We start from the raw sequence: 27259 nt of genomic DNA on the forward strand, positions 1-27259 counted from the left end.
TTGACCTTTTTCTAAGTCTTACTAATTTCTTCAACGATGACATAAACTAAGGGAAATAGAAAAGAGGCCAGACTGAGGGAGAGGGTAGGAAGAGCAGAGCTAATGGGACCAGCTGGTCTGGCTCAATCTCCTAATCCTCTTCAGGTAAGGAAAACCAAGGCCTGGAGAAGGAATGCCATGCTCCCCATAAAACCAGACACAGTGGCTAAAAAATCCCTGGACTAAAAACAAAGAAACAAACAAAAAAACAAACCCTGGACTTCCAGCCCATTGCCCACAACCCCAGCACATCAGGAGGGACCCACAGGCCAGAAAAGGAAGAGGAGAGTAAAGTCAATAAGAAAGCAAAGCTACACGCCCAAAAAGGAACCACTCTCTTACGGCTCCATCACTTCTCAGCCTTGGGCAACCAGGGAACGTTTCTGAGCCGGAAGTCTTCATCTGTGAAATGAGGACGGTGGTGCTTCCCCCAGCCGGGCTGTGGTGGGGGTTAGGGACCAGAGGACTAGCAATGTGGCAGGTGTTTATTTTAATGGGGAATTCTTTGTACCACTCTCTCTGGAGCATTAGCCTGGAGACACTGCTGGAAGGAGCTAGTGTAAAAGGAGGTGCTTGACACTCTCCACACTCCCCATCTTCCCTGGGCTCGTCAGAGTGTCACTGAGCTGTGAATGTGCCCAGCACCACTCCCTGACCTTGGCTCAACTGTGGTGTCTACAGGCCCCCATGCCCACGATGAAGTGTCTAGAGTCCCAGCCTCAAGGCCAGGAGCACCGAGCATGCACACTGCCCAGGCGGCCTCCAGCCTATATGTCAGGTAGGCACGCTGAGGAATCACCCTGCACCTCGCAACCAGGTGGGCAGGAGCTGACAACGTGAGATGAGCCGTCATGGCCCAGCTCCATGCCCAACAGGAAATCCAAGAGCTGGAGGGCGGCAACCAGCCTCTGTCCTTCTCGTGCCACGGGGAGTGAAATAACTCCTGGAAGTCCGCCCTGCACAGCCCCGTCCTGGCCGCCCCTTCCGGGAGTGAGACTTTGAGACCATGGGAACTCCTGGTTGGAATGAGGTAGGAGAGGGGAAAGCCCAAGCTCTGAGGAAACATTAGAAGGTGGCAACAGTTTGGGATCCAGCTGCCTCCCTTCATGGTAACAGGAGACGAGAGACACTTAACTTGGCTTATCCTCCAGCCCCTGAAGCTCAGATGTGGAGGGCCTCCCTCACTGGATGTGTTCAGGGTTTAAGTGCATGCCCACGGCTACCCTGCCCAAGCCCTGGACCAGGGCAATCTCCCCAAGCCAGGCCTAAGCAGACCCAACCCCTCAACTCCAGGTGACCCAGCCAGACCCCCCTGGAAGGTGGGCTGCTTCATAAGGCGCCTAAGACAGAGCCTCACCCACACCCCCTCACCCTCTCACCCCCTCACCCGGGTGCCCACACAGTCTCCACCCACTTGTCCACCTCTGAGTCCTCCCACAGAACACGCCGAGCCGGGGGCACAGAGGGGCCTTCATGTTTTATTGGGGAAACTGCAGAAGCAGAGGCTGGAAGCAGAGCAGCCGCGTCTATAACGACAGATAAATTAACCGCAGTGCGGGATGAGGGTGGGGAGTGGGGATTGGGCCGGGTGCTTTAATATATAAAAAAAACAACAACAAAAAGACTGACAAGTGACCCCAAAGACATGGGACAGGGGAGGGCAGCACCATCCAGACAGCAAGGAGGACCAGGGCAGATGAGAGAGAAGGCAACGTGACCCCTCACCCCCAAACTCCACGGGCGCGGGGCCTCCGGCTCTCCCCGGGGGGCGGGGGCGGGGCCTCCAGCTCCCCCCGGAGGGGCGGGGCCTCCGGCTCCCCCGGAGGGGCGGGGGCGGGGCCTCCGGCTCCCCCCGGAGGGGCGGGGCGGGAGCAGCCGGGTTGCCGGAGATGGCACAGCTGGCGGGCAGAAGCCCAGCACCACAAGACGGCTCAGCCTGAAGTAGGAGCTGGGGCTGGGCAGCGGCCTGGAGCCCAGTCCCTCAGAGGAAGAGCCTTACGCTGGGTGAGACGAGGGACCGAAGGCGGGGTCTCTCCCTGAGCTGAGAGTGGTCTTCTCCTCCACGGCCGCGGAGGGCAGTGGGGTGCCGGGCGCCCCCTTCACCGTCTGATCCATCTGCCTCTTTGGTCCCTGCGGGAGGAGCCCCATGCCCCGAGGGGGCAGGGCCCGAGGAGAGCCGGTCCAGTCTGTCTGCGAGGGGCCGAGGCCAGCTCCTCAGCCCTGGCTCCCACAGGAGGAGAGCGAGTCGTAGAGCGAGTCGCTGAGAGACTCTGAGGTCTCCAGGCCTGGGGGGCCCCCGCTGGCCACTCTGCCTTCCTCACCCACGTCCGAGGTGCTGGGGGTGCGGCTGCCCCCGAACGCCGGGCCCTGGGGCGGCGTGGTGGCGGGGCGGCTGCGCTCCAGGCTCCGCTTTCGGTCCACGGGCAGGGCCTGGGAAAGGAAGGGAAGCTCAGGAGGAAACTCCCACCTCCCGGCCCTGCCCGAGGCCTGGGCCTGCCCTGGGGTGGGGGCCCTGCAGATGGGCCCACGATGGAGGGAGGGGGCGGGGGGAGGGGGCGATGCACTCAGGGGAAGCTGGCTGGAGGCATGAGTGAGCACAGTCCTACCACGGTTCTGTGGGAGGAGAGAAACCCTTTCCAGAGAGGTGTAAGAAGGGAGACGGGCCGGGACCGGTTTGGCTCAATGGATAGAGCGTCGGCTTGGGGACTGAAGGGTCCCGGGTTCGATTCCGGTCAAGGGCATGTACCTTGGTTGCGGGCATATCCCCAGTAGGGGGTGTGCAAGAGGCAGCTGATCGATGACTCTCTCTCATCGATGTTTCTAACTCTCTATCTCTCTCCCTTCCTCTCTGTATAAAATCAATAAAATATATTAAAAAAAAAAAAAAAGGGGGGAGTCGGGGCCTGGCCAGTGTGGCTCAGTGGTTGAGTGTCGATCCATAAACCGGGAGGTCACAGTTCAATTCCCGGTCAAGGCACAGGCCCGGGTTGCGGGCTTGATCCTGTGCAGGGGGCAGGAGGCAGCTGATCAATGGTTCTTTCATCATTGATGTCTGTCTCTCTCCCTTTCTCTTCCTCAATAAAAACATTAAAAAAAAAAAAAAAGATTGGAATGAGGGGTTGAGGGCAAGCATGTGATACTTTGATCAATAAATTAAAAAAATAGTAATAAAATAGGAAAAAAAAGGGAGGTGGGTGGGTTGCTCAAAGGGGCATCCAAGGGGCTCTCCACTCAGTCCTCCTCCAGGAAGGGCTGCGCTCCCAGGAAACACCGGTCTCTCCCTTATCCCCCTGCCGCCCTCTTACGTCCTCCCCCTCCCCCACGCTCACCATGGGGGTCCTGGGCAGCCCCTCCAGCTGCCGGGGTGGGCACAGGAAAGGGTCCGTGGAGCCGCCGGCTGCCCTGGCGTTGGGGAAGGTCCAGTTTTTGGCCAGCTGGACGGGAGGGGGCGGTCCTGGGTCTTCGCAGGGATCTGTGTGGGGACAGGGGGAGGCGGTGGTGGCGGGTGGAGCACGGGGACGCCCCCCCCCCCCGCCCCGTGCAGACACTCACCGTCAGGGCAGGGCTGGTGGCCGCGGTGGCCGGGAGCCGCGGGGAGCAGTGCGGGGAAGGCGGGCATGCTGGGGTGCCGCCCGCTCACCAGCAGCTCCTCTATTCCGGGCACCTCGCGCTCCAGCGTGTGGGCGCGGCGGGGGACTTTGGTGAGGGGTGGCGGCCGAGCTGGGGGACCCCCGGGTGGGGGCTCCAGCCGCAGTGGCTTGGTCTTGGGAGGATTCTTGCTGGGGGTCCCACTGCTGCCATGGTCTGGGGGCGGGAAGGTCCCAATGCCACTGTCCAGGGTTCGAGTCAAGGAGCCACAGGCTGGGGAAGGGGAGGGCGAGTCATGAATGTGAGGCTGCAGATGGCTCCTCCACTCTGCCTTCTTCCAGTTTCCTGCCCCAACCTCGGCGCCACCCCTGGTCCAGGCCCCTCCAGGTTCAACAGGCTAGGCTGTCCCTGCCTTCCCCCAGGTTTGGGGAGGCGTGGCAGGTATCCCAAGCATAAGAGGTGATATATTTCTATGCAGTCCCAGGGCCCGCCTGGTGATTGGTGCCAATATGGCATTCAGGGCCTGCCATCCGCTGCAGTGACAGGAAGGGGTCAAGCTGATCTACAGACCTGTGAAGTGGGAGGTGGGCACTGGCTCGGCCAGGCTGACCTCTGAAGGCATCTCTTCCCGCCTTCCTGGCTCGCTGCTCGGCTGTGGGAAACAGGAGATCTCTGAGCACATTCGTCCCCTCCCCCAAACCCCAAACCCCTCTCCTAGCCTCAGCACTAGAACCCCTGAAGCATGGATCTGAGTGCCCAACGCCTTCTGGCTTCCAGGAAGTCCTCTCCCCTTCCCAGCACCCTCCCATCCCCCACCAGAAATGCATCCAGCAGCTCCCAGGCCTCAGGGAGGGGAGCCCTCCAGGGTTAGGAGATCGGACAAGACCAAGAGACCAGCCCTCCACACAGCCCTTGTCCCAAGACCTTACCTTCCCAGGTTTCCCGCAGCTCGGCAGAGGGCCCACCAGGCCATTCCGGGGTCCACAGGCTGGCCAGGGGTTCTTGGGGTCAGAGGACACTGGCTGGAAGTCACCATACTCGGGTTTGGGCTCCCTCCAGCTCTTGGGTGGCAGCTCCTTGCCATCCACCCTAGGGGCAACAGTGCAGGAGATGAGGGAGGCCTTGTTCCCAGCCATGGGGAGGGTCTAGTGGGACCCTCCCCACCCCGTCCCTGGGGAAGGCGACATATCGTTGGTGATTGCCCACAACAACCCTTCTGACAAGGGGACTGGCGGAGACCCTAGACTCTAGGAACCCCAGAGGGATAGCCGGAGCTGGGAAGGTGGGAGAACTCTCCCAAAGCGACCAGGGTCAACCTTAGAGACCACCCAACCGTGTTGGCAGACAGACGGCAAACCTGGTCACACACAGCACGCCCTGCCTGGCCCAGCTGAATCGGAGTGCTCTTGCTGTCCAAATCACACTTACCCGGGGCCCAGTTCCTGCAGACATTCTGCCTTCACCTGGCCCAGACAGGGCGACCCCAAGGTGGGAGGCCACGTCTATAAACCACAGCTCCCACTGCTGGGTCTGCGGCAGATGCCAAAGAGCGAGATGGGAAGGAGACCCGGCCCCTCTTTGTTCTAGAGCAGGAGTGGGTACCTTTTTTTTCTGCCAAGAGCCATTTGGACATTTATAGCATTATTCACTGGCCACACAAAATTATCAACTGAAAAATTTATCCTGTTGACCTAGCCAGTTAGGCTCAGTGGGTAGAGCGTTGGCCTGCAGACTGGAGACCCGGTTCAATTCTGGTCAAGGGCACGTGCCTTGGTTGAAGTTTGATCCCCAGCCCTGGATGAGACACGAATTGATGTCTCTCTCACATCGATATTTCTCTCTCTGCCTCTTCCCCTCCCTTCCATTCTCTCTAAATATCAACGCAAAAATACCCCTGGGTAAAGATTAACAACAATAAAAAATTATCCTGCTATAGTTGGTCAAACATTTAATTAGCTCACCCTTAATGCCTCGGCAGAGCCAGACCAAATGATTTTGTGGGCCTTATACGGCTCTTGGGCTAGATGTTCCCCATCCCTGTTCTATAGAATGGGAAACCCCAGAGTGAGACTTCATCAGGCACGCTCAGGAACTAGCACCTCTTTGACTGCTGTGTGCAGGCATGTAGGTGGGCTGCCTCATCCGACACCGGAGATGATCCAGGAAAAGTGTGGACAGTTCCCTCTTCCCAAATGAGAAACTGGGTCTCAGCAAGTCTGGTAACAGCCAGAGAGGCAGGGAGCTGGGGAACAAACACCCCCATCTTTCCTCTTGGTCAGACCACTAACACCCACCCCCCGCCCCCAATATTTTGGTAGCATTTTGCTTGACCTCTGACCTCTGTGAAGCCTAAGCTCCCAGGCCAAGCATTCCCAGCCAGTCTCTGGTCACCCACGGGGAGACAAGTGCCCTCAGTCACCAAGCACCTGCGACCGGTCCCGGGCCCTCACCTGTTGAGCAGCTGCTGCATGAAGGTGTCTGCGCCCTGGTACATGCCAGCCAGCTGGCCCTGGACCTGCCCCAGCCCCGCGCTGGGCCCCGGCGCTGGGCCCCCGGGCCGCGGCCGGGCCCTGCTGCTCAGGTAGGCCTTCTCCTCCTCCAGCGCCCGGCGCAGGTCCTCCGCCTTCGCCATCAGCTTGGAGATGTTGAGGCTCTCTGCCTCCAGCTTCCGGGACTCCCCCTTTCCCTCCTTCCGGAGCGGGGAGCCTCCGCCGGCCCCTTCCTTGCTCTTGGCGGCCTCGGGGCGGCGGTTGAGTGCCGGCAGCTTGCTCTTCTTCAGGCCAAACCAGCTGGCGATGCTGCTCGTGTTGCGGTGCTTGGCCTCGGTGCCCGGCGCCCGCTCCTGGCCCTGGAGCCGCAGGACATTCTCCTCGATGCCCTTCATCACCTTCTCCTCGATGGCCGAGTGGAGGGCCCGCCCCTCTGGGCCCTGGCTCGGGTCGGCAGGGCCAGGTGCCGAGGGTGCGGGCGGAGCCGTGGTGCCCCCACAGTCTGCCCACGGTGGGCCCTTCCCCTTGTCAGGCTTCGGGGGCTCCTTGGTGGCTGGCAGGGCCGCGGGCCGGGGCACCACCTTGGTGGGTGACTTGGAGGGCAGTTTTGTCGGGCTGCCGTGGGGGCTCTTGCTCGGCTTGCCCAGGCTGGGGGCTGAGGTTGGTGTTTTGGCAGGGGTGCGGGGTGCCTGGGGACACAGGGCCCCTGCCAGCCGGCTCTTGGCCAGCTCCACTTTGGTGAGGCAGCTCCTCGGTGAGACGGGCTCCAGGTCCACCCGGGCCCCCATGGAGTGGGAGGAGTAGACGCGGGCCCCAGGGTCCCCCAGGAGCCCGGGCTCCTGCTGCTTCAGGCTGCTCGTGCCCAAGGCCACTGCCCCCCGCAGGGCCCCCTTGGCGTCTGGCTGCTCAGGGGGCCTGGGGATGGAGAGCGCCAGGTCCCCAGCACCCTCCCCGGACCTCCCTGCTCCCCGCACCTTCTCCGCGCCAAGCCTGGCTGGCGCCCCGTTCTTCTCTGGGCCCGGGGACCCCTCGGGGCCGGCCTTCAGCTTCCCCAGGGCTGCCAGTCTGTCCCGCAGGGGTGTGTGGCCGGGGTCTCCGGGTCGCCGTCCTGACCCCTGGCCGGGCTTCTTGGCGGAGCTGCCTGGGGTCCGGCGGCCAGGATGGGGAGACTCCAAGCCCGCCTTGTCCAAATTCTTCTCCTGGGGGCTCCCGTAGGGGCAGGATTCTGGGAGGCAGGGGCTGAGGGGGGCTCCGGGGCTTCTGAGGACCTCGGGGGCCTGCTGCACCTCCAGAGTTAGTTGTGGGTAGGTGGGCACCTGCAGCGGGGATGGGGGTGGCTCTGGAGAAGGCCCCCTGAAGGCGCTCCGGGAGAGGTCCAGGATGTTCTCGTAGCAGGGCGACACCGCGGCCCCGGGGGACCGCGCGGCGGAGAAGGCTGGCGGGGGCGGCCGGAGCTGTGCGGAGTCCGGGGCTGCGGAGCAGGGCGAAGGGCTGGTGGGCAGGCCCTGCACCCCTTCTGGGGACAGTTCTCCAGCCAGGCCCTTTCGGGCCAGCAGCGGGGAGGGGCTGCCATCCGAGCCACTGTTCCTGCAGGGGATTCGGGAGTTGCGGGGGAGCTGAGGGCTGAGCTGGGGGCCTCCGGGGCTGGGGACCTTCTCTGAGGCCGGAGGCAACTTTAGAAACTTGAGCCCTTTGGCTGGAGAGGGCAGGAGGGGTCCCGGGGCTTCCCCAGGAGAGGGGGAGCCAATTTGGAGCTTGCTTTTCACCTGAGATGAGGGGTGGGGGTGGCCGGGCCGCGAGCCCAGGGGGGCGCCGCCCGCGCTGACGAACATGCTGAGGAAGGGGAGGGGCTCCGGGCCCTCACCGCCCGGCCTGTGAGCCTCTGGAGAGCCTCCGCCCCACGTGGACCTGGGGAAGCCTTTGGACTTGGATAGCTGTGGGCCCTGGTCTGGGGAGGACGGCTGCCCGGAGCCTGGGTGGTCCCCGTGGAGTGGGCCGGCGGCCCCGGCCAGGAAGGCCTGCAGGTAAGACTCCGTGTCCTCCAGGAGCTGACCCAGGTTCAGCTGCTTGTGGGCCAGGGCCCCAAGCAGGGTGTCGGGGCTGGGCGCCTCATTGGGGTCGCCGGCCTCATCAGAGGAGGAGGAGGAGCTGCTGCCCGGCGCACAGGGTGGGCCGGAGACGGCACCCTGGGCCTGCAGGGGGCCCCGACTGGGGCCCCAGGGCCGCCCAGCACCCTCTTCCTCCCCCTGGCTCCCCAGGAGGCGCTCCCAGTGCAGCAGGCCGCCCAGGCTGCCGGGGCCCAGGAGCAGGTAGGGGGGCCAGGGTGAGGGCTCAGGCTGGGGCGGGCCACACAGCTCGCCATTGATGGGCTCCGGGGAGCCAGGACCCTCACTTGGAGGCCGCCAGGGGGTGGCAGGGGAGCAGAGAAGCAAGGGGTCAGTCTCTTCCAGGGCTCTCAGCACCTCCAGGATCTGGGCTTTCTTTCGAAGAAACGGGGACAGGGCGTCCAGCGCTGGGGGTGGGGTGGCCGGGGGTCCTGGGCCTCCTGGCCGCAGCTGCTGCTCCCAGCACACCTTGGGGGAGAAACAGCATAAGGAGACCACGGACCTGAGCTGCGCCCAGGGCCCAGGACCTGAGCTGCGCCTCACTGTGTGTGGCAGGAACACAGCCGGCCTGGTGCTGCCTCTGCCCCCAAAGGAACTGACAGCTCCTGGGATCAGATGGCTCATCCCCCCTAAGGATCACTGAGCCCCGGTTAGTCCGGCTCTTTCCCGGCATGACTGGTTGGGTGGGGACCCCATTTCCCTTCCTGGTTATCCCCGCCTTGCTTTCCCACCGCTTCCCAATGCAGTGATCACCTACATCACTGGCAGCTACACTTGTCCCGGGCAGGGAGGCCTGTTCGTTTTTCAGGCTCAGAAAGAACATGGACTCAAGAAGGGGATGTGATTCGGCCAATTCCTAAGCCGCTGCAGCAAGCCCTGGTGCTCACAGGTCAGACAGCGGCCTGCTGGCCTGGCCTCCGTGGAGGAGGATTGGGAATGGCTCTCCTGCAGGCCCATCCCGGCTTCTCCCGGCCCCTTCTTGTGCCCAGTCCCGTCTGTGGAGCCAGACTGTGCAGCTTCAAGTACCAGATCTACTACTAACGAGTTACATGGCCTGAATCTTCAAGCTTCATAGAATCACCTGTAAAATGGACGCTAGTTATGTTTAACCTCAGAAGGCAGGTGAGACCAGGGGCTCAGCACAGTGGCGGGCACACAGGAAATGGTGACTCTTACTGCAGAACTAACACAGCTGCTTGCAAGGCCAGTGGTTGGGGTGGGATCTGTTTCCTGGCAGGAGGTGGCACAGCCTGGCCGAGAACCTGTGCGCGGGGCACGGCCTCCCCTGGGATCATCAGGACACAGTGATGGGGGCGGCGGACAAGCCCCCGGCGCCCGGCCCTCCTACCTCTCTCTGCCCAGCACAGCGCCCCAGAGGCAGCGAGGTGGCCAGTCCCTCGGCGGAGCTCAGGGAGGGGGAGGCTGGCGGCTCTGATGGAGGCTGGAGGGGGGTAAGTGGGACCTGCAGGGAGAGGCAGAGTTAGCGCCAGTGCTCTGTCCCAGGTCCTACTTCTCCATGACCCAGGCCTTCCCCTCCCAGGGCGGGAAAAAGCGGCCCCTTCAGGGACATCTCCTGACCCAACGTACGCTTTCACCACCGTCCCCATCACCTGGCCAAGGAGCCTTGGGAGACCGAGGCACGGGCAGACTGAAGAGGTGCACGCCCAGGTGGCAGGAAGGCGAGCGGCCCAGGGGCTCTGGGGGAGGAGACGCGGCTCCTGGCCCTCAGGTGCCACTGCTGGTCCAGGAGCGCTCTGCTTTTCCTCAGGGCCCTCCCCGGTTACAGCGCGCAGCGAGGCCCTCCTGCTGACCGCCTCTGAGCCCTCCCCGATTACAGCGCGCACAGCGAGGCCCTCCTGCTGACCGCCTCTGAGCCCTCCCCGGTTACAGCGCACAGCGAGGCCCTCCTGCTGACCGCCTCTGAGCCCTCCCCGGTTACAGCGCGCACAGCGAGGCCCCTCCTGCTGACCGCCTCTGAGCCCTCCCCGGTTACAGCGCGCACAGCGAGGCCCTCCGGCTCTGACCGCCTCTGAGCCCAGCACCGCAGGCGGAGACCAAGGGGAGGGCACTTATTACTGGGTTCCAGAAGACGGTGGTGCCAGTTATCACTTCTGTCTCCCTCCCTTAACTAGTCTCGTGTTAAACTTGTACTTTGAGGGTGACAAAAGTAGCACTGAGTCATGGGTCACTTCTCTCTCAGTCCCTGAGGGTGTCGCTTCCTTCGCATTGGCATTTCAACTAGATCGTGGTCAACGTTCAGTGCCTCTGTCTCTCTCTCTGTCTCTCTCTCTGTCTGGAGCTTTTATTTATTTATTTATTTTAAATATATTTTATTAATTTTCCACAGAGAGGAAGGGAGAGGGACAGAGAGCTAGAAACGTCGAGAGAGAAACATCAACCAGCTGCCTCCTGTACACCCCCCACTGGGGATGTGTCCGCAACCAATGTACATGCCCTTGACCGGAATCGAACCTGGCCTCAGACCCCAGACCGATGCTCTATCCACTGAGCCAAACCGGTTTCGGCTCTCTCTGGAGCTTTTAGATCCTGTCTTGGCAGCGTCTCTGCCTCCCCCCGGCCACCTGCAGCCGCCCCGTCAGCCCAGGTCCTCACACCTCCTGCTGGATGCTGCTCAGCATCTCAGTCTCTCTGACTTGGGTGGCCTTTCCACCTCCGATGTACAAGGCAGCCTGAAGCATCTTTTTCTTTTTCTTCTTCTTTTTTCTAAAGCATCTTTGTGCTCAAAGCCTCCTATGCCTGCCCACTGAAGACAAGTCTGAACTCCTCTGCCCGCATTCCAGCCCAGCTTGCCTGGTCTTCCCGGCTGCAGCTCTGTCTCTCACGGCTCCTCACACTCCCTTTGTTCCAGCCCCGTGAACAGCTTGCCGCGACCTAGGCTTCCTGCTCTGTGCCTTCCACAGGGAATCGCGTTTCTCTGCCCCCATGGCACTCTCTTTAAGTCTCTCATCCATCAGGGCCCAGATCCAATGCGCCTCGTTAAGGGAGCCCTCCCCGCTGGCTCCGGCAGTGCTGCCACGCTCTGCTTTGTGCTGCCGCCGCCTGCGACCTGCCTTCGCTCTGCAGTCCCGGCCTTCAGGGGTTACATTTGCTCTGCCCGGGCGGGCGACGGCCCTGTCCGGTCCCATATGTGCTGGCAAAGGCACTACTCACAACAAGGGCTTAATTAGCATCTCAATGGGGCTTTCCTCCTAGAAGAGCACGATTTGGGAATAACATGAATAATGATAAATAGCCGCCGCCGGATATTGACCTTCTACTACGGGCCAAGCGCTATTTATTATCTTACTTAATCCTCGTGACAACCTGCAATATAGGGGTTCCCATAAGGAAAAAACGGTGGCTTGTAAGATTATATAATCTGTCCAAGGTCACATAGCTAAGAATTAGCTAAGTTAAAGGAGTTTATCTGAGGTGCATGCTCTTTCCATTATGTCATCAATTACCTCTATGACCCCCAAACCCCAAAATTCATCTAAAAAGCCAAAATTCAAATCCCAGAATTAATTTAAGAAAGAAAGAAAAAAAAAAAGACTTAAGGATGATCTGTACCTCTTTCATCACCAGTTACTGAGAAGGAATGGACGGGGTGAGATCGGCCAGTGTGGTTAGGCCTCTCGAATTCCAGGGTGAACGCTGTAGCTGGGCAGGACCAGGGCAGGGGGGCTGCAGTCCCTGGCGCTGATTCACTCAGCTCTGTGCCTGCCTGGTGACCGGGATCTACACAGGCAGGTCAGGCCTCGCAGGGAGCTGAGGGCGTCCTGCCCAGGGTCTGGGCGCCAAGAGCTGCCCAGTTTGTATCAGACGCGCACACACACAGAAGGTGCTTCTTTTCTTGTCAAGGTCAGAGGTGGGGCGGGTGCGCCGGCTGACTTCAGAGTCGGAGCTGCTCCTGCTCCTCCTGCCCCCATGTCTCACCCTGTCCTTGAGGCTTTCTGACAGCGTGACCCCAAAGGAACACAGGATTCACCCGAGTAACCCCTGCTTCTCCCGGGGAAGGCAGGTGTCAGGGCTAGAAGCAGGGACCAACCAGGGCCTACGGCCACGCCTGAGTCAGTGGGTGAGCATAGGGGATGGGACAAAAGTAGGTTTACAGTTGTTTGTATGGAAAATAAGACAAGAATAAATAATAATACAAGAATAAACTCTGGCCGAAACCAGATTGGCTCGGTGGTAGAGTGTCGGCCTGCGGACTGAAAGGTCCCAGGTTCGATTCTGGTCAAGGGCATGTACATTGGTTGCGGGCACATCCCTGGTAGGGGGTGTGCAAGAGGCAGCTGGTCGATGTTTCTCTCTCATCGACGTTTCTATCTCTTTCCCTTCCTCTCTGTAAAATATCAATAAGATATATTAAAAAAAAGAATAAACTCTGTGTTTTGTAAACCTCATTTTGCCGCACCCCGTATGCAATGGGCTCACAGACAGAGTTACCCGGGCAAGTGCCTTGCTGACCTCTCCGTGACACCGCGCTGGGTGCCTTCCACCCGCCCCGCCCCTGCCCCTGGCCAAGAAGAGGCCGTGCAGTGGCCAAAGGGGCCCCTGGGGAGCGTGCAATGATTACGATTTCAGCTTCCACCCATCTCCCCACACGAGGAGGGTAAGCAGGAGCCTTCTCTGTCAATAAGAAGGAATCCCATCCATCTGGGAGGGAAGCCTGCAAGGTGGGGGGTAGCTCGGCTTGAGGGGATCCAGGGAGTTTTCACCCCGTCTAAGGCACAGACCTATTGGGCCAGGCGGGCCTTCCCTGGGCGGACTGCCTCCGGAATGGAGGGAGCACTGGACAGTCTCTTCTGCAGATGTTTTGGGGGAAAGTGGGTGGAGATAACGATGGGGCTGGGGGAGGCAGGAAACTGAGGTGTGAGGAGGGGAGGAGACTGGCTTATGCCCACCTGAGGGAGGGAGCCTGCCGTGAGCTGGAGCTTCTGCTGGAACAGGGAGCTCAGCATCTGGTTCTGTCGTTCGAGGTCAAACACTCTTTTCTTCAGCTTGATGCACTCCTCCCGCAGGTCCTGCACGGCCAGGCGGAGGAGGAGGAGGAAGAGAAGGAGACGATATGGAGGAGGGCGGGTGAGCATACAGTTCCCTTCATCAGAGCAGCGGGCAGCTCCTCTGGGAGGGAGGCTGAGCTATCCTCAGGGGGTGGCGAACTCTCTAATGTTAATCGCCCGTGGAGGGAGGTAACTCCCATTCCCATCGGCCCCTTCCCCAATCCTGGGGCCAGCCCGGCGCCTCTGAGAAACCACACATTAAAGAAGGGGCCACACAAGGCAGATCTAGGGGTCGGATGGACCAGGTGTCAAGAAGTTACACACAGCACTTGAGTAAATATTTAGATGCCTCCTTATGCTCCCAACATCAGCACTGCTTTCAGGTCCATTACCACCTGGGGCCAGGATACGAGGAGGATTCAGGCCCAAACCAAAGGCGCCATAACTCAGAGATCTGGCCTCGCCTCTGCCACCCCCGCCTCCAGGTCAAGCAGCACAGGCCTGTCTGAAGTGAGGAAGCGAGGGGTGGGGGAGGGTGGGGGCATCCGTGGGCCAACAGGACATTTCCACCAAGCTCCCTCCTCTAGACCCCCCAAAGGCTTAGCTGAGAGGGCTCAGGGTCCCCCGTGGGGGGGGGGGGGCTGGACTTGGGGGTGAGAAGCTCTCCCATGGCCGCTTACCTTTTGGTTCAGGAGTGCCTGTACCACGTGGTTGGCAACCTGGGGACAGAAAGGCCCGAGGCGGAGATGTCAGCCCACAGCCTTCTTATCTGGAGAAGAGGAACCAGCTCTGTTCCCAACCCTCCCCGCAGCAGCCCCTCCGCACACCCCACACACCTCGTCCAGGCAGCGCTCATAGGTCTCCCGCTGGCTTTCGTTGGCCTGGGCGAGCACCGAGTTCTCCGCCTGTGGGCGCGGGGAGAGGGCACAAAGGAGGCTGTGGGGCCTTCTTCCCTCAGGGCACCCTGCTTCCGGGGGAAAGGGGAGCCAAGGAGTCTGCCAGCGACAGCCCTGCCCCGGTCCCGGCTCCGGATGGGCTCTGCCACGGGAGGCCTATAGGGACGGGCCGCGGGCATCAGAAGGCCCAGCTCAGGGGTCTGGTTTTCTGTAGCCTCACCCTCCGCCAGTGACAGGAGGACCCCAGGTGGGAGGTGCCAAGAGTAATGCTTATTTCCCGGGGGAGAGGGCAGAGGAGACTGGCAGGACCTTAAGAATGTGGATGTGGGCCGAAACCGGTTTGGCTCAGTGGAGACAGCGTCGGCCTGTGGACTGAAAGGTCCCAGGTTCGATTCCGGTCAAGGGCACGTACCTTGGTTGCGGTAGGGGGTGTGCAAGAGGCAGTTGACCAATGATTCTCTCTCATCGATGTTTCTAACTCTCTATCCCTCTCCCTTCCTCTCTGTGAAAAATCAATTATATATATATATATAAAGAATGTGATGCAGGGCCTTAGTTTAAGGATCCATGTCCTTGTCCCTCAAATCCTCTAAACCCTCTTCCTCTGTGACCACCCTTTCCTCAAAGAGCATGAATGTGCGGGAGGCGTGGGGTCAGGCAGTGAGACACTGAGGGGTTAGGACAGCCCCGCCCCGTCCATGCCTGTGTCCCTGAGCTGGCACCTGGCCTGGAGAGCTGAGAGCAGGGCGAGGGCTTCTCAGAGGAGCTCCCCTAAGCAATGTTCGTCTCCGCTGCAGCCTGGCAAAGGGGGCCGGGAGGAAGGGCCACCGCACCCAAAAACACGCTCGGAGCAAAGGGCAGCCCTAAGGCCCACTCGCCCCGTGCCCACCTCCAGCTCCCGCAGCCGCTGCAGCAGCTCCTGGCAGGTGCCCGGCTCCATGCCGCCGTCGCCACCCGCTCCCGGCCTCGGTGCTTCAGGGCTCCCAGCCGGCTGGTCCATGGCCTCTGACAGCAGGTCCCGGGCAGGCTACTCCAGGGCCCGGGAGGTGCGCGGGGGATGGGGACAAAGATGAAACTTGTTAGTATTTTTGGAGTTTAGCTCAGTGGCACAGACAGTGTAACAACTCCATCTAAGTCTCTCTGGTCCCGGGAAAAAGACCCTCTTTCTTTCTAAAGAACAAAAGCCATTGGTTTGCAAACTCCTGTAACTCACTCACCCTATCACAGGTCACCCTGACCCTGGCCAGGAGCTGAGAAACCTGAATTCTCCGCCGAGACTGGCCTCCGCCTGGCACACTGTGTCCTCCTGGTGACCCTGGGAGGGGCCTGCCTGCCTCCAAGGACCCCTGGTCCTCTGCAGGGGCTCCACCCTCCACCCGCCTTCCCATCTGGCCGGCTCCTCCCTATGATCCCTCAGGGCTCCCAGGCCAAGTCCCCTCAGGTCTGTCACGGTCTCCCCCGGACTCCTGAGTCCCTGAGGGCATGTTCATTCCATGAGGGCATGTCACTGCCCAGGCTGACCCCTCCTGGTGTGACACCTGGTGTGCAGGAGACGGACGGAGCACTCCCTGCAGAGACCGGCCTGTGTGCAGTGCACACAGCGAGCCAGGCTTCTCCCCTGAGCTGTGCGTGTGATTGCCCCCCCCCCCCCCCCCCGCCCGCCCCACTGCTGCCATGGTTACTGCCTGGACGGACGAGGCTTCATCTTCCACTGGAGTTTCCATTTCTCTGCCAGAGGAAAGCGCTCATTTCCTCCTTCTGCACAAATATTATGGAAGTTTCCAGCCGATGGGAAGCCCTTCCTAACGCCAAAGGGTGGAGGCTCCGGTTTACAGCCCACTACTTGCCTCCCTGCCCCGAGGCCCCCACAGAGGAGCTCAGCACCACCGGACCCAGGAAGAGAGGAGCGCTGCAGCTCGTCCCCCAGGCATCTGGACGCTCTCTTCCGTCCTCCACGGCGGGGCACGGGGGCCTGTCCCTCCTCTCCCCCCCAGCCCTCCTCCTCCAGTCCCCACCGACAGCGCGCACAGGCCCGAGCCCCTCACCTGTCTGCGCCCTCGGCCAGGCGGGCGCACTCAAACCCCCAGCATGGTCACCTTGCCTGTGGAGAAACAGGGAGAGCATGTCAGCCGTGCCTGCCACACGCATTTATTTGGCTTCTGCTGTGTGCCAGACGCTGGGCCACAGGGGAGAAGCAGCCAGCGAAAGCCCTGCCTTTAGGAAGCTTCTATTCTACCGGGGGAGGCCGGTAAAACACGATAAACCAAGGGGCAGATGCTGGGTCCTGGTAAGACACTGAGAGGCGACCGCTAAGCAGAGACTGACTGAAGTCCAGATAAAATCCTGGGACGGAAAAAGCGTTCTGGGTAGAGGAAGAGCCAGCCCAAAGGTGCCAGCTCTCAGTCAGAAATCACTCCGACGCCAGGCGGAAATGAACAGTGACACACGGTGCTTTATGGCCCTTCCACAACCTATGTCTTCTTTCATCCTCATCACCACCTAAACCGACTTAAAAGCCATTATCAGCACCTGTATTTGAGATGAGAGATGAGAAACCAAGGAATAAGAGGTTACCCTTGCAGACACGGAATGCATCCTGTGTGCTGCCACTTTCTCATGCATCATTCCATTTGATGCTCCTGCCAGACCTGCAAGGGGAGCGCCAGCCTGGGGAGGAAGCGGGCTCCGGAGGCAGAAGACGCAGCCCAAGTCGCATGGCTGGTTCACAAAGCACACGGACGGGCCTGGACTCCGCCAGCCCCGGGGCCTCTCTGTGCACAAGTTGCACTGTGAGCTCTGCATAGTCAGTGAGCTCTGCACCGTCCCAGGCCCCGGGACAATGCCATTAACAGACCTGGGTTAGAATCCTGACTCTGCAAGATCGGTTCCTCACCTCTCCTCCGGGGATAAGAATACTGTGCAGAAAGGAAGACGAAATGAGATGATGGACGGAGAGTGTTGTGGGTGGACTCAGTAAACGGAAGCTTTTCATATCATCGCATCCGACCCAGGCACCGTGCGAAGTCCGGCCTATTCACAGGGAGGCAGACCCCGAGTTACCTTGGCCAGGGGTGCCGACGTATGGGCACCGGAAGCTCTGAGAGGGCTGCCCACACCGCCCTGCCTTCAAGGAGCCCCTTCTCCAGCCCTTTTCCCGCAGCTCTCCACCCCAGAGCCAGGCAGCCCGCCCTCTTCTGCGCCTGGCACCTAGGAAGAGGGGTGACAGCAAACAGGAGACCACCCCTTCCTGAGTGAGAATGTGTGCATGACAACGGGACAAACGGAAGACTAAAAGAAAAGAGAAAATGGTGTAATGTTTATTTTTAACACTACCACAACCTAAAGTTCTTTGTTGTTATTATTTTTTAAAATATATTTTATTGATTTTTTTTATTTTTTTAATTTTTTTTTTACCGAGAGGAAGGGAGAGGGATAGAGAGTTAGAAACATCAATGAGAGAAACATTGATCAGCTGCCTCCTGCACACCCCCTACTAGGGATGTGCCTGCAACCAAGGTACATGCCCTTGACCAGAATCGAACCTGGGACCTTTCAGTCCACAGGCCGACTCTCTATCCACTGAGCCAAACTGGTCAAGGCCGTTGTTATTATTTTTAAATGTTTTTATTGATTTTAGAGAGAGAGGATGGGAGAGAGAGAAACATCGATGTGAGAGAGAAATATCGATCGGTTGCCTCCTGCATGCACCCTGACCGTAGACTGAACCCATAACCTGGGGGCAACCCTTTGGTGCACAGATCAGTCACTACTCAACCGACTGAGCCATACTGGCCAGGGCAGTCCTTTGTTATTTTAATATCGTAAAAATGTCCCTAGCTGCCTGGTGGCATGGCTCAGTGGTTGAGTGTAGACCGAGGTCATGGTTTGATGCCCGGTCAGGGCATATGCCTGGGTTATGGCTCGGTTCCTAGTAAGGGGTATACAGGAAGCAGCCAATCAATGATTCTCTCTTAACATTGATGTTTCTATCTCTCTCCCTTCCTCTCTGAAATTAATAAAAATATAGTAAAAAATATACACCTAGTATAACTTCATTTGCTATAACATTTTCATATTTGATATGTTTAGAAATGGACAGGCCTTGAAAAAAAAATTCCAAGTAATATCCTCCTTCCCACATACACAAATAGGGGTTAAAACCACAAAAGGGCCTTGGGTTACCTCCACCACTGGGCCAGTCCACCCCACCCACCACTCATCTCTGGGCCGACGCCACTGGCTCCGGTCGGAGGGTCTCTGCTCAAGGAGAGGCCTGCCCCCAGGGGCCACTAGCTTTCCCTCAGCCCCCTTCCCATTGGTTTCCCCAGTGGGCTGGGGTGGGTGCAGACGTGCTGGGGAGTGTGAGGAACGAAGTTGGGAGGATGAAGGACAGGCGTGGGGTGAACAGGCAATGTCCAGGGGCCAGGAAAGAATAAAGCCAATGGCCTACCTCCATGGTCGGTAAACCGTGGCTCTCGGGCCACATGCAGCTCTTTGGCCCCTTGAGTGTGGCTCTTCCACAAAATACCATGGACTGGGTGAGTCTATTTTGAAGAAGTGGCGTTAGAAGAAGTTTAAGTTTAAAAAATTTGTCTCTCAAAAGAAATTTCAATCGTTGTACTGTTGATATTTGGCTCTGTTGACTAATGAGTTTGCCAACCACTGGCTAGCTGGTTTGATGCATAGAGAGCCAGCCTGCAGACTGAAAGGTCATGGGTTCGACTCCGGTCAAGGGTGCATGCCCGGGTTGCGGGCTCGATCCCCAGTAGGGAGTATGCAGGAGGCAGCCGATCAATGATTCTCTCTCATCACTGATGCTTTTAATCCCTCTTTCCCTCTCCTTTCCTCTCAGAAATCAATTTTAAAAAATAATAAAAAAACAGCTAAAACTGCAGAAGGCCCAAGTTTTGTGTTCCCCACACAACAAAAATCAAAGTAAGGGTGGTTTATGTTTTCCTAAACATAAATTTTTTCCTAAAAAAATAAAAACAGGGTTTGGCCCCAAGCTCTGAGCGGCCCCTGCTATGAGCAGCGGCAATATTAGGGGGAGACACAGGAGGCCCTGAGCGTACTTTCCCCAATCAGAGGGAGGAACCAGAGCCAGGCCAGGTCCTGCAGGGTTGGAGCCTAGCTGGCTACCCCTGTCAGCTCCTCCTGCCTGAACCAGATCCTGACGCAGAGCAGGGGGAGCTGGCACCGGGTGTGTGTGTGTGTGTGTGTGTGTGTGTGTGTGTGTGCAGCTGTGGAAATCCAGGGTTGGATCCAGGACTTGGGCTTCATTGGCCAGACCCACCATTAGAGAGCGGAGAGGGAGCTCCGCACTGAGCACCCATGGACACAAAGCAGGTAGAGCTGTGAAAAGGACGACGGCTGGTAAGCCCGCCTGCTCCAGGGGTTCCCGCCCGGCTCGGGGGGCTCTCCAAGCCCGCGGGCATCCCGGACAGGAAGTGGTCACCAGAGAGCTGCCTTATCTCCCTGCATTCCCGGCTGAACCAGCACAGGACTGAACACATGCCGGCTGTGATGTTCATCTCCTTCCTCCACATCAAGACGAGTCAAGCTCCTCAGGACCCACGTTAGTCAGTTCTGTGCTGACAGTATGGAACATCGGCCCACGCCCAGCCCACCTCAGCATCTCCACTCCGGAGAATAAGGCCCCCTATGCACGCAGCCAATGAACAAACACACAAATGGATGAAAGCACCCAGGTCAGACTCAAGGTCCCGAATGGGAGGACTGGCTATGGGTGACGCACACCCCACAGAGCCAACCATGCCACCCTCCAATCCGAACCCCACTGTGATTTGGGGGTACCCTCCCAGTGATAAGCCACCCAAGAGCAACAGCTCTGCCACGCGTGTCTCTGTGTCCCCGGCTGGGCCAGGAGAGACTCCGGAAACGTCGGCTGCAGCGGGCTATGACTCAGCCTCGCTTTGGGGGAGACACTTGCTGCCCTCGGGCGGCCGAGGGGGTCTGGCCAGCTCAGGATAAGGGGTCTGCAGGGCCACAGGCAGAGGGCAGGGAGCTTTTGGCCAGGGTTAGGAGTCACCGGCGAGAGGCCAGCATTTGACCTTGATGGTGGGGAGGGGCACATGCTATGAGTCAGACCAGATTTTGAGTTCAAGATTTCTATGGTGTTAGGAAAACTTCCGGCATCTCTGCGCTCCTCTGGGGAATGTTAAGATCCAGAGGGATACTACCACCTCCGGCTCCCAATCAGCCTCATTAGGCCCTTCAGAGTCTGGGTTTTCGGCTTAAGTCTCATGAGGAAAAAAAAAAAATCAGCCCGGGTCAATTCCCCAGTGGGGTCCCTCCCGGGTGTCACTGGGGGCCCCTTGCCCCAGGGGCCGAGCACTCTCCTCCTTCCCCCAGGCCCACAACTACTCACAGCTCCTGTGTTCAGCCTGACGGGCCCGGAAAACCCCCAGCCTGGGTCTGTCAGGGTGGCCCTGGTTTCACAGTCCCCTGGTGGTCCCACAGCACGCACATCCTGGGTGCTGGAGGTTGGGTGGAGGTCAGCCAGGGCTGCGCAGGGATGGAGCTGCAGGGTGTGGAAGCTCTAACTTGAACTGTGGGCTTCTCCCGCCACAACTGCCAACCAACAGGCAGCCCCGCCTCCCACAAAGGCCTGATTCAGCCGGAGGGCGGGCGGGTGGCGGGTGGCGGTGACCTCAGTGCGGGAGAGGAGGGAGAGAAGAGAGGAAGAGCAAAGCCTGTCTGGCCTTGTGGGGAGAGCACAGTCTCAAGCAGCCAGGGACAGAAAAGGGGGAACAGCTGCCTGGGGGTGGGGTGGGGGTGGGGGTGGGGGCAGTTCCTGGCCTGGGGACGTGGCTGGTTCAGCCCAATCGCAGAGTGAATCTGGGTGACCACTATTTCTCCAGCCTAGTGACTAGGCCCTAGTCTGTCATCAGCCTCGTACCCACTGGCCCTGTAAAGCCAGGAAGGGACAGGGGCTTCCAGGGCCCCAGAAGAGATCTCTCCTGGCCTTGCTGGCAGCCAGAGCAAAGGAGTCAGGTCTGCAGGTCCCATTCCCTCCCCTGCCAGGGCTCAGGCAGAACTCGAGTCCAGGCCTGGGCGGAAGGGGCCTGAGAGGTGGCAGCAAGCCTGTCCCCCATGCTCCCTAAGCTGGGCCCTTCGCCAAGGCCTTGGGGCCCTGATGAGCCCCTCACACACCAGCTGTTCCCCCAGAGTCCTCTAGGGAGAGAAGCCAGGGACCGGGACGGGGGGAGGGCTGGGCAGCTGCAGGAAGGCTGCGATGGAGAAGCTCCCTCTAACAACAGAATCATCCGTAACACCAACGGCTTCCCCTCCGCTCCTCCCACCCCCCATTCCCCAGCTGCTTTCTGGAATCCCTGTCACACCCAAGAGTCCATGGTAAACAGCAACTTCTGCGCCCAGCAAACACTCCCTCCGGGCTGCCTTGGGGTGTATGGAGGCATATAGGGCACCCCTGGCCTGAACGTGGCCACCTTAATCCTTGCCCCAAAGCATCTTTTAGCCCCAAGAATTCCCACAGGCCTCTTCCCTCCTCAGGGAAAGAGGGAAGACTGGAATTTCCCTCCCTCCTCCTGACAACTGGCCACAGAGAGGCATGTGTCCCTGGCTCTCCCCTCCCACTTCCTCCTCACGGCCACTCCGAGAACCTCCGAACTGTGATGTGGGCTCTCTGAACCGATAGCAGGATCAACCACCTGCCCTTCCAGGCAGTGCAGAAGGGCAGGCATGTTAGGAGCCCAAAGGCTTATCTCTCCTCCCTGGGATCCTCGTGTTCCCGTCCATAACAGAAGCCAACAACAAAAACGCAGCTGCCAGGGTGGGAGGTGGGCGGGGGTGGAGGTGGGCGGGGGAGGCAGGGAGGCGAGGGGACTCTGACACAGACACAATGGGTTTATTTATAGGGCCACATGCCAGGGGCTCTGCAGCTAAGACGAGGCCCCACTCCCAAAAGCCCAGTGGGGCCAGCCCAGGCCAGCCAAAGGCACTGGAAAAAGCCTCAGACCAAGGGAGCAGATTTAGTCTAGTCTCAACACTGCAATTTACTTGCTGTGTGACTTTAGGCAAATTACAGTCTCACAGGGACAAGTTCCTTCATGCCAAGTGGAGGTTTTTCCAGAAGAACAGTGGTTCTCAAAGTGTGGTCCAGGGACCCCAAAGCCCTTTCAAGGAGTCCACAGGTTCAAAACTATTTTCCTAATACTATTAAGACATTGTCTCTTTTACTTTCTTCCTCTGATAATTATAGAGTAGCATTTTTCAGAGATCATGTGATAGATGATATCACAAAAGATTGAATACAGAAGCAGATACTGAGAATCCAGCTGCCTTTTATTAAGTCAGACACAACAGATTTGCAAAAATGAAGAACAATGACATTCTATTTACTATTTATTTTTGTTTTGGAAAAATATATAATTATTTTTATTAAATACATTGATTTTTAAGAGTGTAGAGCAGCAATTTTCAACCAATGTGCTGCAAGAATTTTTAAAAACATTCAATATCTGACTATTATTTAGTCAGGGCCACTGACCTCTTTTCCCTCAAACTGTCAAATAAAAAAATGACAACAGCCAACAGAACAATACTCGTTTGGTGTGAATGAGCCAAAATTACACCTAATATTTTTGTTAGATCAGCAAAAATATTTTTGTCGTACTGCAGAATTTTAGTAATTAGTTTATGTGTGGCATGAGATTAAAAAAAAGGTTGAAAATGGCTGGTGTAGAGGGCTCCTCAGGCCAAATAGTGTGAGAATCACTTTTCTAGGAGTGTTGTCCAGTTTGTGATAATGAAAATATTTATTCTGCTGAAACCAGTTTGGCTCAGTGGATAGAGCATCAGCCTGCAGACTCAAGGGTCCCAGGTTCGATTCTGGTCAAGGGCATGTACCTTGGTTGCGAGCACATCCTCAGTGGGAGGTGTGCAGGAGGCAGGTGATCGATGTTTCTCTCTTATCGATGTTTCTAACTTTTTATCCCTCTCCCTTCCTCTCTGGAAAAAATCAATAAAATATATTTTAAAAAAGAAAAGAAAATGTTTATTCTGTGCTGTATAATATGGCAGCCCCTAATCACACATGGCTAGTCCAAAAGAGGAACTGAATTTTATTTATCTATTTAAAAAAATTTTTATTGGTTTTTAGAGAGAGAGGAGAAGAGAGAGAAACATTGATTGGCTGCCTTCCACACCCCAACGAAGAATCGAACCCACAACCTAGGTATAAGCCCTGACCTGGAATCAAACCCACCACCTTCTGGTGTATGGGATGATGCTCCAACCAACTAAGCCACAGCAGCCAGGGCTGTACTGAATTTTCTATGTTGACAGCCAGATGCAGTCAGTGGCTGCTGTGTACTGCTGTGCTCAACAGTGCAGTTCTATAAGACCCCTGGAATCTAGAAGATTCCTTGACTTTAGCATTGTAGGTCAATGCTTCTTTCCACAGACTATAGAGGCTGGTGGTAGGAAGAAACAGAAACTGGCATGTACTCCTGTCCCCAGACTTCTACTCACACTATTTCTCACTTTCAGTCACCAAAGGAAAGCCATCTCAGCCACATGGTCAGTCCTGCCTGACACTCCTACCAAGGCTTACTGTTAGAGAGGCTCTCTCATTCTGACACGACTCCTTCACACCCTCTCCTCAAACTCCTGGCCCCTCACCTCTTGTTTCCCCGAAGGATGAAAAGCCAGCAGAGGGAAAACCCCTCAAATCTCTTGCCACCACCCTCAATCTCCACACTGCCTCCTGTTACAGCAGAGAAGCTGCCCTCTCCCCAGGCAAAGCAGTCCTTCCTGCCCAGCCCCTTCAGTATCTACCTCCTGAAGGGATCTTTCCCACCCACCTTTAACACCTACCAGGTGTCTCCCTCCCTCCCTCCCTCCCTCCCTCCCTCCCTCCCTCCCTTCCTCCCTCCCTCCCTTCTTTTTTATAATAGCATACTTTATTTAACATTATCTTAAAGATCATTTCACATTAACACATATATCTCATCTTAAAAGTAATGTTCCTCTGAGGGATTCCAAAATGGCAGCAGAGTAAGTAGAGCTACACTGACATTCTCCCAGGACCAAACCAGAAATACAACTAAAATACAGAAGAATCGCCCTGAACAATCAACTGAAGACTAGCTGGAGAGAACCCTGATAACCAAGGATGGAAAGTGGAGACTGCATAAAGACTGGTAGGCAGTGCGGAGACGTGAAAGGGTTGTCCGGCTCCCACAGACAGCAGCTGAAGTCTCGGATATCTCAGCTGTGGGGGGTTCCCACTGAGAATGCTGGGGTCTAAACCCCAAGCTGGGCTCCCCAGAGCACCAGAACTGAGAAAGGTGCCCACATAACATCTGTCTGCCAATCAGAGATGTCTGGAAAGGCAGGCACCCTCTTAAAGGGCCAACACAAAAAATTTCGTGTGCAGCCACTCACCTTGGGCTCCAATAGAGGCAGAGCAGAGAGGACTGGAGCTGTGTGAGGAGAGCAGGTTGGGGGCTGTGGGCTGGTGCTCCGAGGGCAGCCACCTCAGTTTCCTGTGCTGAGTCATTTCCTCACACTGCGAGGAGACCCTCCTCCACAGACCTCAGCTATCCAGGCTTTTTGCCTGGGGAGAAGGCAGTTGCCCCATCCTCTCACCCCACCTGAGGCTAATCAGGGCAGATAACAATGAGACTGAAGGCAGAGGAAGATTAATGGAGGCTTTGAGTTTTTGCCTGATCTCCTCCTGGGCTTGGGGCTAGGAAAAGCAGACCCTGGTGCACATGTTGGTCCTTTCCAAAGGCACTCAGCCCCAGCAGAGGAGCCACAAGCTGTGGATTACTGATAGCTCCAAACCGTACTCAGGACCAGTCACAAACAGCATCTGACATTGTCCTGCACTAGAGATTGGAAGTCGTAGCAGCTCTACTTAGTACACAGACACAAACCCAAACAGGCCACCAAAATGGGAAGACAAAAAAAAGAAGAAGAAAAAAAAAAAAAAAAAGAAAAGAAAAGAAAAGAAAGAAAGAAAACAAGCCTGAAATGAAAGAACAAGAGAATTCTTCAGAAGAGCTAAATGAAATTAAGATAAAAAAAATTTATCAGACATAGAGTTCAGAATAATGATGGCAAAGGTGTTCAACAGTAGGAGAAAAGATATAGTAACTATGATGAATGACACAGAACTAATAAAGAACACAGAGAACCAAAAAGAAAAAAACAAGCAAAAAGCAGGAGGCTAGCTTAAGGGAGTGTGGGACAACACTAAACATAACAATATTCACATAATAGAAATACCAGGAGGGGAAGAAAGTGAGCAAGGGATAGAAATGAATTTGAAGAAATAATGGCAGAAAACTTCCCTAACCTGATAAAGGAAAAAGTCACACAAATTCAGGAGGCACAGAGAGTCCCAAGCAAGAAGAACCCAAATAGGCCCATGCCCAGACACATCATTATTAAAATGTCAAAAAATAAATATAGAATCTTAAAAGCAACAGAGAAAAGTGATTTGTTACCTACAAAAGAGCTCCTAAAAGGCTCTCAGCTGATTTCTCATCAAAAACACCAGAGGCCAGGTGGGAATGGCATGAAATATTCAAGGTAATGAAAAGCAAGAATCTGAAACCAAGATTACTATATCCAGCAAGACTATCATTCAAAAGAGATGGTGAAATAAATAACTTCCCAGAGAAAAGAGGCTAAAGGAGTTTATCACCACCAAACGAGCACTGCAAAAAATGCTAAAAGAGGAGAAGTATATATATATAGAGAAACATGGGCATAAAGAATAAAAATGGCAATAAATAAGTACCTATCAATAATAACCTTAAATATAAATGGATTAAACATTCTGATCAAAAGACATGGGGTAGCTGAATGGATAAAAATAAATATGACCCAATTATATAATGTCTACAAGAAAACCACCTCAGAACAAAAGACTCACACAGGATGAAAGCAAAAGGATGGAAAAATATTTTCCATGCAAATAGATAATAATAATAATAATAAGAAGAAAAGCTGGAGTAGCAATACTCATATCTGACAAAATAGACTTCAAAATGAAGGCCATGACAAGAGACAATAAAGGTCACTATAAAATACTAAAGGAATCAATCCAACAAGAGGATATAATCTTGGTAAACATATATGCACCCAATATAGGGACACCTAAATATATATAAAAAACTTCTTGTTGGTGACCACTGCTCCAAAGGTTCCCTTAAACCAGCAGTTGCCTACCTTTCAGACCTCATGGACCACCAATGGAGGTTTTGAAGACTTTTTTCTTTTTTTTTTTAAAAGAGACAAATCTTTTTTCTTTTTATATGATTTTTTACAGAGAGGAAGGGAGAGGGATAGAGAATTAGGAACACTGAAGGGAGAGAACACATTGATCATCTGCCTCTTGCACACCCCTTACTGGGGAAATGCCCTTGACTGGAATTGAACCCAGGACCCTTCAGTCTGCAGGCCAGCACCCTTCCACTGAGCCAAACCGGTCAGGGCTCTAGAAAACTTCAATGGGACACAGCAAAAGCAGTCCTTGAAGGAAGTTCATAGCACTATAGGCCTACCTCAAAAAACAAGAAAAGTTAATAATGAACTATTTAACCCTACAACTTAAAAAATTAGAAAGAGAACAACAAGAAAAGGCCAGAGTAAGTAGAAGGAAGGAAATAATAAAGGCTAGAGCAGAAATATTGTAAATGACATAGAAGCTTAAAAAACAAAAATCAATGAACTCAAGAGCTGATTCTTTGAAAAAATAAACAAGATTGATGAACTGTTAGACAGATTAACCAAGAAACAAAGGGAGAGGATCCAAATAAATAAAATCAGAAATAAAAGAGGTGAAGTAACAACTGATACACAGAAATACAAAGGATTATAAGAAAATACTATGAACAACTATTTGCCAACAAACTGGATACAGTAATGTGGAGGAAATGGACAAATCCTTAAAAACAGGAAATCTTCCAAAATTGAATCAGGAAGAATTAATTAGAAAGCCAAAATAGGCCAATAACAACTGATGAAATAGAAGCAGTAATCAAAAAACTCCCAGCAAACCAACACCCTGGTAAGCTTCACAGGTGAGTTTTACCAAACCTTCAAAGAAGAACTAACACCTATCGTCCTCAAACTACTCCAAA

At 56.0% G+C, this 27259-nt stretch overlaps 1 protein-coding gene across 5 annotated transcripts in view; it reads right to left on the reverse strand.

Moving 5' to 3' along the window:
• Nucleotides 1-1897: 1897 nt before the first annotated feature.
• NCKAP5L (NCK associated protein 5 like) overlaps nt 1898-27259 on the reverse strand; it is a 36350-nt gene continuing 10988 nt past the window's right edge. The window contains exons 1-13 of one of the 5 annotated variants that reach the window (XM_045587963.1): nt 20512-20761; nt 16169-16224; nt 15013-15150; nt 14064-14132; nt 13908-13946; nt 13129-13248; nt 9570-9683; nt 6078-8689; nt 4557-4716; nt 4198-4279; nt 3592-3900; nt 3369-3511; nt 1898-2469 (exon numbers count right to left, since the gene is read on the reverse strand). In XM_045587963.1, coding sequence (XP_045443919.1) covers nt 2254-2469; nt 3369-3511; nt 3592-3900; nt 4198-4279; nt 4557-4716; nt 6078-8689; nt 9570-9683; nt 13129-13248; nt 13908-13946; nt 14064-14132; nt 15013-15123 — 3975 coding nt within the window. In that variant the 5' untranslated portion in view covers nt 15124-15150; nt 16169-16224; nt 20512-20761 and the 3' untranslated portion in view covers nt 1898-2253. Of the gene's footprint in view, nt 2470-3368; nt 3512-3591; nt 3901-4197; nt 4280-4556; nt 4717-6077; nt 8690-9569; nt 9684-13128; nt 13249-13439; nt 13623-13907; nt 13947-14063; nt 14133-15012; nt 15151-16168; nt 16225-20511; nt 20762-27259 lie in introns of those variants that run through there. The other 4 variants (XM_045587962.1, XM_045587964.1, XM_045587966.1 and 1 more) reach the window with 4 other exon arrangements.

Source organism: Pipistrellus kuhlii, unplaced genomic scaffold (genome assembly GCF_014108245.1).
Source record: "Pipistrellus kuhlii isolate mPipKuh1 unplaced genomic scaffold, mPipKuh1.p scaffold_m20_p_3, whole genome shotgun sequence".
Taxonomy (NCBI): Eukaryota; Metazoa; Chordata; class Mammalia; order Chiroptera; family Vespertilionidae; genus Pipistrellus; species Pipistrellus kuhlii.